The sequence below is a fragment of the Syngnathoides biaculeatus genome, chromosome 16, assembly GCF_019802595.1.
Source record: "Syngnathoides biaculeatus isolate LvHL_M chromosome 16, ASM1980259v1, whole genome shotgun sequence".
Lineage (NCBI taxonomy): Eukaryota > Metazoa > Chordata > Actinopteri > Syngnathiformes > Syngnathidae > Syngnathoides > Syngnathoides biaculeatus.
Genome location: NC_084655.1, coordinates 3,982,501 through 3,995,029, shown reverse-complemented (window position 1 = coordinate 3,995,029; position 12,529 = coordinate 3,982,501). Strand labels below are relative to the sequence as shown.

Sequence of the window (12,529 nt, the reverse complement as noted above, 5' to 3'; positions counted from 1 at the left end):
GGGGTAATGTTTTTACTTGTAGGTTGGCATTGGCAGGTTATGTCGCTTGCCGTAGCTGAGTAACTTGTGAAACAAAATAAATTTAGCAGGATTAGGTTTGTGGCAGCACGGTGAACAAATGGTGAAAGCATCTGCTTTGCAGTTCTCAGGACTTGGGTTAAAAATCCTGGACCCACCTGTGTGTGTTTTTTGCATTCCCCATGCCTGCGTGGTTTTCTCCAGGTCTCCAGTTTCTTCCCACATCCCAAAAACATGTATTCATTGGAAACTCTAAATTGTCATTAGATGTGAATGTGACTGTGAATGGCTGTGTGTTTCTATGTGCCCCTGTGAATGTTTGACTGGGTCTGTATGTGCGTTCCAACTGACTGGGGACCTGGTGCAGTCTTCGTAGTATGGTCTGCCTTTCTTCATAGGTCTGCTGGGATAGGCTTCGACGCCCCATGACCCTAACCAGAATAAATCTTTTTGCGAATGGATGGATGGATTGGTTACCAGATAAATGAAGTGAAATTTGTTCTTTGCAATGTTTGAGTGTGGTACACTTTTGGAAGTGGAAGAGTGGTCCATCTCTTAGCAAGTAACTCTTCAGTCTAATTACTGTCTAGGTTCCTGTCAATAACATTAAGTATGTGAATAATGTACACCCTCCCCAAGTTCCAGACATTTATTAATCCTTTTCCTTGAAAAATGAAAACTATGAACGTCAGCACTGTGACTACTGCTTTTCCCCTTGTGCCACCAACTGCATTACAGTACAAAGTTCAAGAGTAAATTGTATTCTACCAATATTTACATACAGAGCAAGATTTGTGCCAAAAAGATAACTATAAACTATTAAATAAAATATTTTGAATTGCAATAAAAAAGAAGACCAAGATATATATAATCTAACAGGAGCAAAAAAAAAACTGTTAAAATTAATAAATTTGCAATGAAAGGTTTTTTTTTTTTTGCAGTGACAATCTTCGCTTTTATGTATCCTGACTTTCTGTTTACGATTCACCTGCCCCGCTGTTGCTACCTGACTTTTTGCATTTTCTTTTATGCACAAACTTCTGGGGTGGGATGGCCTGAAGAATGCGTCTTCAGAGGCTAATATAATTTGGGTGACAGCGAATGCCTCTAGACTCCATCACTTTCCATGTCACTGAACCGCACTCACAATAATGAATTGAGTTAATTAATGAATGCATCATAAGGAACTGCAGTGAAATTTGAGAGCCTCTCTGTAACCTTTTATTTATTAGATCCATCCATCCATTTTCCGAGCTGCTTATCCTCACGAGGATCAAGGGGGTGCTGGGGCCTATCCCAGCTGTCAATGGGCAGGAGGCAGGATGCACCCTGAACTGGTTGCCAGCCAATCACAGGGCACACAGAGACAGACAACAGTCACACTCACAATCACACCTAGGGGCAAGTTAGAGTTTCCAATTAATGTTGCATGTTTTGGGGATGTTGGAGGAAACCAGAGTGGCCGGAGAAAACTCACGTAGGCACGCAGAGAACTCCACTCACACACACACACAGGCAGGGCCGGGATTGACCCTGAACATGTTTTTGGTATGTGGGAGGAGACCGGAGTGCCGAAAAAAAGTCCACGCAGCTCACTGCTGTGCTTGTGGTCAGGCAAGGCAAGGCAAATTTATTTGTATCGCACAACTCAACAACAGCGTGATTCAAAGTGCTTTACAAAGACACCATAACATAAACAAAAACATGATTTAATATTAACACAACAAATAGATAAGAACAATAGATAAAATCATATAAAATCACAAGTTACAATATTATGAAATCTATAAAAGTAAGATTTATTAAAAAGTAGCTGAGAACAGGTGTCTTCAACCTGGATTTAAATACACAGTTTCCGCTGATTTAAAGCTTTCTGGGAGTTTGTTCCAAACTTGTGGGGCATTGAAGCTGAATTCAGCTTCTCCATGTCTGGTTCTGACTCTGGGAACTAATAAAAAACAGGTCCAGATGAGCTGAGGGGTCTGGAGGGTTCATACTGGGTCAAGAGATCACAGATGTATTATGGTCCAAGACCGAGACAGAGTGCTAAATAGACTAACATCAAAACTTGAAGTCTATCCTCTGACAGATAGGCAGCCACTGTAAAGACCTCAGAGTTCGACTGATGTGGTCCACTTTTTGGGTCTCGAGGAGCAGAGTTCCAAATGAGCTGTAGTTGTCTAATTGATTTTTTTGGGTAGACCTGGAAACATGGTGTTACAGTAATCAAGCCCACTGAAAATGTATGCCTGGAATAGTTTTTCCAGGTCCTGCTGAGATGTCAATTCTTCTTCTTCTTCTTCTTCTTCTTCTTCTTCTTCTTCTCCTTCTTCTTCTTCTTCTTCTTCTTCTTTCGGCTTGTCCTGTTAGGGGTCACCACAGCGTGTAATCTTTTTCCATCTCAGCCTATCTTGTGCTTCCTCCTCTCTAACACCCACTGTCCTCATGTCCTCCCTCACAACATCCATCAACCTTTTCTTTGGTCTTCCTCTGGTTCTTTTGCCTGGCAGCTCCATCCTCAGCACCCTTCCACCAATATACTCACTCTCTCGTCTCTGAACATGTCCACACCATCTAAGTCTGCTTTCTCTTACCTTGTCTCCAAAACATCCAACTTTGGCTGTTCCTCTATCTAACCTGCTCACTCCAAGCGAGAACCACAGCATCTTCCTTTCTGCTGCTTCCAGTTCTGCTTCCTGTTGTTTCTTCAGAGCCACAGTCTCTAATCTGTACATCATGGCCGGCCTCACCACTGTTTTATAAACTTTGCCCTTCATCCTGGCGGATACTCCTCTGTCACATAGAACACCAGACACCTTCCACCAACTGTTCCATCCCACTTGTACCCATTTCTTCCCTTCCTTACCACACTCACCATTGCTCTGTATTGTTGACCCCAAGTATTTTAAGTCATCCACCCTTCCTATCTTTTCTCCCTGGAGCTTCACTTTTCCCCTATGCCCCTCTCATTCACGCACATATATTCTGTTTTACTTCGGCTAATCTTCATTCCGCTCCTTTCCAGTGCTCCATCTTTCTAACTCTTCCTCCGTCCGTTTTATTCTTTCACTGCAGATCACAATATCATCTGCGAACATCATGGCCATATGTTCTGAAAATGATAGTAGACAGACTTCGTTATAGCTTTGATGTGTTTTTACAAATTAAGGTCTTTGTCCATCATTAGCCCCAGATTTCTGGCCAAGTTGGTAGTAATAAGGTTCTAGCTGTTCCACCCCGCTTGTGCCCATTTCTTCACTTCGTTACCACATTCTCCATTGCTCTGCATTGTTGACCCTAAGTATATGAAGTTGTCCACCCTCGCTATCTCTTCTCCCTGGAGCTTCACTCTTCCTCTTCTGCCCCTCTCGTTCACACACATATATTCTTTTTTACTTCGGCTAATCTTCATTCCGCTCCTTTCCAGTGCTCCATCTTTCTAACTGTTCTTCATTATAGCTTTGATGTGTTTTTCCAAATTTAGGTCTGTGTCCATCACTAGCCCCAGATTTCTGGCCTAGTTGGTAGTAATAAGATGTATAGATTGGAGCTCTGTGATGACCTGTAATTGTTTTCTTTGGCTCCAAAAAACAATTACCTCAGAACTGTGAGGCCAACACTTTCCAGCTGCCAAAAATATGCAACATTAATTTTGAACACTCTAAATTGCCCCTAGGTGTGATTGTGAGTGCGGCTGTTTATCTCTATGTGCCCTGCGATTGACTGGCAACCAGTTCAGGGTGTACCCTGCCTCCTACTCATTGACAGCTGGGATAGGCTCCAGCACTCCCCGCGACCCAGTTGAGGATATATATATATATTATATATATATATATATATATATATATATATATATATATATATATATATATATATATATATTCCCCTTTAAATATTGCCTTGGATGGAGAATACTTTTCTTCTCTAAATCTGTTGGCATCCCATTTATGGTACCCATGTTCACATTTCTCCACGTCACTGCTACCCCTATTTTCTTAGCAAAATCTGAAGTCGTGCAACCCCAACAGAAAGGCTGTAAAAGTAACCCAAGAACCTTTTTGGCAAAGTAAGGAGAAGAAATTATGTTTCAAATGTTGGGAGTAAAAGTGAAACTTCATTTGAATAAAAGGATCCTAAAATAGAGAACAAATACCTGAAAAATCCAGTTTAGTACTTAGTACAGTAAAAAAAAAGAAAAAAGTATTTTTGCTTCAATGCTTTCCACCACTGACTGGGACACGTCTCTCTGACGTGAAATTTGATCAATGTGAGTTGACTTAGTGACCTGAATTCCTGTGATGTTATTTTATCTCCACGAGATTTGTTTTCCATTTCCAACAAGTGTGGACAGTAGAAGTTTTGGATAAGATAGCTCATTTGCTCAAGTTTAACATCCATCCATTTTCTTTTGCCACTTATCCTCAACTGGGTCGCGGGGAGTGCTGGAGCCTATCCCAGCTGTCAATGAGTAGGAGGCAGGGTACACCCTGAACTGGTTGCCAGTCAATCGCAGGGCACATGGAGACAAACAGCCACACGCACAATCACACCTAGGGGTAATTTAGAGTGTCCAATGAGTGTTGCATGTTTTTGGGATGTGGGAGGAAACCTGAGAAAATCCACGCAGGCACGGGGAGAACATGCAAACTCTACAGAGGCGGGTCCGGGATTGAACCCAGGACCTCAGAACTGTGAGACCAACGCTTTACCAGCTGATACACCGTGCTGCCTCAAGTTTAACATCTGAACTGTAATTTTAGGTTAAAAGAAAATGAGAAGCCTTTGGTTAAAGAACACCTCAAACATCCGGAATGAACACAGAACTGGACTCCACCTTGACTTCCAACTCCCGGTGCCAATATTCAATCAGTTAATCTTGATGTGGTTTAATCTTTCACCTTATATTTCCAGATTATTCCAGTTTAAACTTGAAATGCCTTTCCCCAGACCACCTTTTCACATTAGCACAAAGTCACACAATGAATATGTGAAATGAGCTAAATCAGTACCTAAATTTGAAACAACCTGAAGTGTGAAAGCAAACTTTTTTCTTTTCTTACTGATTTTTTCGGATCACGTTGCTTTCTGTGATTTGTAGTTTGAGATTTGAGCCTTGTACCTTTTGTTTTAAAAGGAACCAAAGAAATGAAGTTTCATGTGACTGATATTGTCTTTTCTTGCAGCTTTCTTTCTCCTGTGCTACACACCAAAACATCGCTTCTCCATAGCATATAGATGCACTCTTGTGTAACACTCAGTAAACCAGTTTCATCCAGTTCATGAGGTGTTGCCAAGTAACCGGCTGTGTGATGTGTGGGATAATCGGGTTGTCCACTGTGTCAAAGCAGAAAGGGACTTTTCCCCATTTTGTATCACAGTGAAGTGGAAAACAAGAGAGCTGAGACTCTTTTTTTTTTTTGCTTGGTTTTATAAAATGTTTTAGTTCTTTGTATTCAAATGTTTTTATTAATGTAAACCACATTGAGTCACCTTGTGTATGAAGTGCGCCATATAAATAAATTAGCTTTGCTTTATTAGAATTTAGAAAGGGAATCAACTTTCCTTGTTCTTCTCATCAGTGTGACAGTGCAGATCCCTGTACTTAGATGCACTTGGGGCTCCACACATGATAAACAAATCTATGAAACTCTTGCAGATGGCTCAAAGTTATTAATACAACACAAATCAAGTCAAATACATGTTAGGGAAAATGTAGAGTCCCAAATGTATGACAAGTTAATGCTATAAGGGGCTTATTGGGAAATTGTTTAAAATACATCCTATGACTGCCATCCATGATCTGCTTGAAATGGTGTCTGATGGAGCTAGCTTTTTCTCTTTTGTTTCCTTTTTTTGTGATAGCAGCTCTACTTGCAGAGGTGAGAGTTTTTACTGTTCCTTTCTAGGTTTACTTAAAAACAGCACTGTTTGTTTTCCTGTGGAAATGCTGTTAATTGTTTTGGAAGCATGTGCTGTTGTCAGTTACTCTTCACATGCTCACATGTTAAGCATGCACTGTCACATCAGTCAAGTTATTTATTGAATTAAATATTGTTAATATTTTGCCATATTTAATCCCTATTTGCTCATGCGCTTCCCTCTCTCTCCCTCCTTGTCCCAACCCCAGGTGACCTAGTTGTTGAGGATAGAAAAGGGCAGCTGCTCCCTCCCTCAAATTCTGTCTGACTCCCGTCATGGCATCCTCTGTGATCAGCCGTCATCTTTTGCTGTCCTGCCACAAAAGCCTGCACCTCAGTCTTTCAGGTAAAATGATTGTTGATGGTTAAAGAAATACCTATGTACCTGTATGCAACTTCTTTGCAGAAGTCCTCCTCTGCTTTTTTTAATCCATCATTATAAGCTATTTTCAGCCATTTCACAACATTTACTACATGTGCACATCAAGAACTTTACCCTGTAAAACAATTTCATTTGGTGAATGAGAACAAAATCCCAAGTAATGGTATTTATATCACATTTTTAACCCTATTTGAAAAAATATTACATTTGATAACATAAGTGGGTGTTTAAACTAGTCAGCCGAAACCTGTGATTTCTTCCACCCCAATCAATGAAAAAAAACAATGCAATTTTGAAAGGAAATATTGTATAGTAGGCATACTTTATTCTATTTGAATAATAATTATAAATTTGGGCGGCACAGTGGATCAGCTGTTCTGAGGTCCTGGGTTCAATCCCGGACCAACCTGTGTGGAGTTTGCATGTTCTCCCCGTGCCTGGGTGGGTTTTCTCGGGGCCCTCAGGTTTCCTCCCACAGCCCAAAAACATGCAACATTAATTGGACACTCTAAATTGCCCCTAGGTGTGTTTGTGAGTGCGGCTGTTTGTCTCTATGTGCACTGCGATTGGTTGGCAACCAGTTCAGGGTGTACCCTGCCGCCTGCCCATTGACAGCTGGGATAGGCTCCAGCACTCCCCATGACCCTTGGGAGGATAAGTGGCAAAGAAAATGGATGGATGGATAATAAATGTGTATTTTTGTGAAGTCAGGAAACCAAAAAAATCCTAATATAATAAAATATTTACCTAGTTTTGACATTTTGAATGTCTAAATATTTCAATAAATTCATTGGGCAGCAAATAAATTAGATCTTTCTATTTTAAGTCATACTATATTTGAATCAAGTGACCCTGAAATTGGCAAACCATAGAGTGGATACCATGAAAGAGGTTGTGAAGGTTATGTAATCTTTGCAATGTTTGACTCATCTGTGGAGAATGAAGGACAGCAAAGATAAACAATGTGTAGAGGGCAGTTTTGCGGTTACAGAACATATGTAAAATGATCCGACGGTCAAAGATTAATCTAAAAACTTGTTTTCATTGGTTTGGGTTCCATTGAAAAATCTTTGACCTTTTAGAGTCTTCAATTAATGCATGGTTTTGGGATGTAGGAGGAAACCCGAGTACCCAGAAAAAAAACACACAGGCACAGGGAGAACATGCAAACTCCACACAGGGGAGGGCCAGGATTTGAACCCCAGTCCTCAGAACAGTGAGGCCAACACTCTACGCCTGTGTTACTGTGCCGCCACAGTGGACAAGCATATACACTAAATGAATAAGTCATTTAAATAGATACATTGCTCCATGTTGTAATCGGATTGATGATCAGTTATCATTTTTTTTTCTTTATGTTGCTGATCATTGGTTACCCTCAAACATCCTGGTCATGTAAATCCTACTTTTGACCTTGCAACTTTAAGAAGATAATTTCACCTCCCTTGTGCACAATGACATGGTGAGCTTACTTACACAACGTAGTGGAAACTAGACAGGTCATCTGTCTGAATGGCACTTCACTCCTGGTGCAATATAATAAAAGCATACGATAAAAAGCGTAGTTAATCCACAATAAAAAGATGCAGAGTTGGACTAAAAACAGAAGGTCTGTTATTATTCACATTAGTAAAACTAAACTGACATCATCCTCATGGAATTTCTGAATAATTTGGGGGGCAATCAAAAAGTAGCAACCCCTGTTTATTACCATCTGTTAATGGACACCCATGGTATTTTCTTAGCAATTCAAAATCATCCTCCTGGTATAATACAATGTACTCTCACAAATCATTGGAAATGAGCTTCCGAGCAAATAAAAAAAAGGGCCGATCAACATTTTATTTAAAAAAAATTTTAAGATATTTGCAAGTTTTATTTTGAAAATGTTGCTGAATTTTGCAGTGGTAACAGTTATGAATAATTTTCTCTACAACAGTTTAAATTTTCCATAATTTTACAGGCGTGGAAATTTATTAAATCAAGTTCCATATTTTTCCAATACTTTCCATAATTAAACTAGAACCCTGGCTATTATTTGACGTGCATTTGAACCAACATCTAAACCCTTCATTCTCATCTACGCTTTTTTATTTGTTGTTGCTGTCGTAACGGGGCAGGTAACAAAATTTGCAATTGGAATTTCAAGCCTGTGCAGAATTTGTTGATAGTTTGCAGGATAACTAACTTGAAAGTCTGCCACTAGCGCTGCTCGCTATTTAGGTACTTCAGCTGCTCTAGATGTTGCACTGAATTAGTCCACCGGGTGTTATATTTTTCCAAAATATGCTACGAGTGTGCTATATGTGCAAAATGCTCTGACCTCATTCCAAATCCAGTGTGTGCGCACAATGTTGGATTTAATGACAACATAATGCTGGTGTAAGGGGCCCGGTGGCGCAGGTGTAGAGTGTCGGCCTCACGGTTCTGAGGAGCGGGATTCAAATCCCAGCCGTTCCCGGCTGTGTGGAGTCTGCATGTTCTCCCCATGCCTGCGTGAGTTTTCTCCAGGCACTCCAGTTTCCACCAACATCCCAAAAAAACATGCAACATTGATTGGAGACACTAAATTGCCCCTAGGTGTGATTGTGAGAGTGACTGTTGTCTGTCTCTATGTGCCCTGTGATTGGCTGGCAACCAGTTCAGGGCCCCCGCTTCCTACCCATTGACAGCTGGGATTGGGTCTGGCACTCCCGCAAGACTTGTGAGGATAAGCAGCTCAGAAAATGGATGGGTAGATGGCTAATGCTGGTGTGCTTTTTCCCATTGTTTAGCCTTTCTCGTCTCTTTGCTCTGCTCTTTGCTCTGCTCGTGTTGTACCACACGTCGAGTCTGTACTGTGTCTATTGGACAATTCTCTCTGTTGCAAAGATCTTTACATTAAATTAGAGGACGTTTAAGTTTTCATTTTCAGTTGGGCAGTTTTCAAAGGATCATTTAAATGAAAATTTTACTGACAGGACATTCTGAAAATTATATTTTATATAGTGTGTGTCTATCTATCTATCTATCTATCTATCTATCTATCTATCTATCTATCTATATCTATCTATCTATCTATCTATCTATCTATCTATCTATCTATCTATCTATCTATCTATCTATCTATCTATCTATCTATCTATCTATCTATCTATCTATCTGTCTATCTGCCTGTCTGTCTGTCTGTCTGTCTCTCTGTCTGTCTGGCTGTATGTATGTATATATATATATATATATATATATATATATATATATATATATATATACAAATAAATAATGATGACCTTCTGTTTTTAGTCCAACTCTGCATCTTTATATATATATATATATTATATATATATATATATATATATATATATATACAAATAAATAATGATGACCTTCTGTTTTTAGTCCAACTCTGCATCTTTATATATATATATATATATATATATATATATATATATATATATATACATTCTTAAGCACTTACAGTGAAGAAAATGAGTATTTGAACACCCTGACATATTGCATGTTCCCCCACTTAGAAAGTGTGGAGGGGTCTGAAATTTTCATCGTAGGTGGAAGTCCACTGTGAGAGAGATAATCTAAATAGAAAAATCCAGAAATCACAATGTATGATTTTTTTTAGCAATTTATTTGTGTGATACAGCTGCAAATAAGTATTTGAACACCTGTCTAGCAATTTGAATTCTGACCCTCAAAGACCTGTTAGTCTTTAAAGCCTTTAAAATTCCACTTCCACTCCAACCATTATCCTGAATCAGATGCACCTGTGTGAGGTCGTTAGCTGCATAAAGACACCTGTCCACCCCATACAATCAGTAAGACTCGTACTTGTAACATAGCCAAGACCAAAGAGCTGTCCAAAGACACAAGAGACAAATTGTACAACTCCACACGGTTGGAAAGGGCTATGGAGAAATTGCCAAGCAGCTTAGTGAAAAAAGGTCCACTGCATGGCACAGAAGGTTCCCTTGCTTCAACCAGCACATCAAGGCCCGTCTTAAATTTGCCAATGACCATTTGGATGATACAGAAGAGTCATGGGAGATGGTTTTGTGGTGAGACCAAAACGGAACTTTTTGATCATAATTTCACTAACCGTGTTTGGAGGAAGAGGAGTGATGAGTTCCATCCCTACTGTGAAGCACGGGGGTGGTAGCATCATACTTTGGGGGTGTTTTTCTGCACATGGGACAGGACGACAGCACTGTATTAAGGAGAGGATGACCGTGGCCATGTATTGTGAGATTTTGGGGAACAACCTCTTTCCCTGAGTCAGAGCATTGACGATGGGTCGTGGCTGGGTCTTTCAACATGACAATGACCCAAAGCACACAGCCAGGAAACCCAAGGAGTGGCTCCATAAGAAGCAAATCAAGGTCTTGGCATGGCCTAGCCAGTCTCCAGACCTAAACCCAATAGAAAATCTTTGGAGGGAGCTGAAACGATGCGTTTCTCAGCGACAACCCAGAAACCTGTCTGATCTAGAAAAGACCTGTGTGGAGGAGTGGGCCAAAATCGCTTCTGCAGTGTGTGCAAACCTAGTGAACAACTACAGGAAACGTTTGACCTCTGTAATTGCAAACAAAGGCTACTGTACCAAATGTTAACATTGGTTTTCTCAGATGTTCAAATACTTATTTGCACCTGTATTACACAAATAAATTGTTCACAAAAATCATACACTGTGATTTCTTGATTTTTCTTTTTAGATAATCTCTCTCACAGTAGAAATGCACTTATGATACAAATTTCAGACCCCTCCATGATTTCTAAGTGGGAGAACTTGCAATATAACAGGGTGTTCAAATACTCATATACTTTCTTCACTGTATGACACTTTGAAACAAAACTTTTTGATACATTAAACCTTCCCACAAGTAGAACACAAGTAAAAATACAAACCATTAACATTTTTGTGAATAAAAAATCTTAGTGGGTCAAATTCATTTGAGCTCTTTAGTTTTTGACTGTGCCTCATAATATGTTTTCACATTTGGAAAAGAGGACTGTCCAAGGTTTTTTTGTCAGGATAAAAGTTTGTTCAAATGCTTTGAAAATTTTTTACCCCTTCAGGTATTATCAGTTTTTGAAATTGCGTATTGTTATTTTTCAGGATGCCGATATGCAAGCAAAGTGGCAACCAAGACCCAGGTGAACTTGGATTATGATGGACCCTCCATGAAAACTGAAATCCCTGGACCAAGATCACAGGTATGACACACACATGTAAAATTGCAACCACTAGATAAATACTAGTACAGTATATCATGTATTTATAATATAAAATAATATTACTATAATGAATGCTAATCTCTATCTTTAGGCGCTGACAAAACAACTGGGAGATATTCAGGTAAATTGAGGTGTCCTCATGTATGTGTGTTTTGGTCAAGCATGACTAAAATGAAAATGGTTGCTACATTTGGAAAATGCATTTTAGTGCACATCAGTTTGTCGAGTCATGTACAGTGGGAAAAAAAAATAAAACCTCCCTGTTTAAATGCCAGATTGAGCATTGTTGTTTTTGCACCAAACATCGTATACCTTTTTGAATTATGGCTAAAAGGTTCAACCTTGGTTTTGGCAAACCAGAACACATTTTCTCGTATACATTTGGGTGATTTCAAAGGAGGTTTTTGCAAAATTGTAGCTGGGTCTGGATTTTTTTTTTTTTTTTATGTGAGATAAGGCGGCTCTTTTGCTACCCTCTCTAATAGCCCAAACATACTCGATATTGCCAAAAGTATTCACTCTCCGTCTTTGACTCATATACAAGTATGATTTTAAGTGACGTTCCATTCTAAAACCATGGAGTTTAAAATGATACATGTCTACCCTTTGCAGGTATAACAGCTTAAAGTCTTGGGGAAAGAACAATGTTTTGGAGTGAAGTTATAGAATTTTTTTGGCCCATTTTTTCAGGAGCATATTTGTAAGGTCACAGACTGATGTTGGATGAGAAGGCTTAGCTCACCATCCACTCAAAAGCAATATAAAGGTGTTCTCTTGGGTTGAGGTCAGGACTCTGTGCAGGCCAATCAGGTTGATCCATACCAAACCCTATAGAACACTTTTGGATGAATTAGAGTGGAGACTAAAGGCCTTTTCACACTGCCCTTTGCAAAGTGTCTGGAGGCCTCATCTTTCCCATTCACAGTGTGTGCTAAGGGAGTGTCAGTGTGCTTTAACGTGGCACTGCACATTGCATCCGAGCATGCTA

At 39.6% G+C, this 12,529-nt stretch overlaps 1 protein-coding gene across 2 annotated transcripts in view; it reads left to right on the top strand.

Annotated features, from left to right (window-relative positions):
- The window catches only part of abat (4-aminobutyrate aminotransferase), a 31,626-nt gene that overhangs the window by 1,318 nt on the left and 17,779 nt on the right, over positions 1–12,529 (top strand). Inside the window, exons 2-4 of one of the 2 annotated variants that reach the window (XM_061846023.1) lie at positions 6,146–6,282; positions 11,423–11,520; positions 11,633–11,662. In XM_061846023.1, the coding sequence (XP_061702007.1) occupies positions 6,213–6,282; positions 11,423–11,520; positions 11,633–11,662 (198 nt within the window). In that variant the 5' untranslated portion in view covers positions 6,146–6,212. Of the gene's footprint in view, positions 1–5,388; positions 6,283–11,422; positions 11,521–11,632; positions 11,663–12,529 lie in introns of those variants that run through there. The other variant, XM_061846024.1, reaches the window with a different exon arrangement.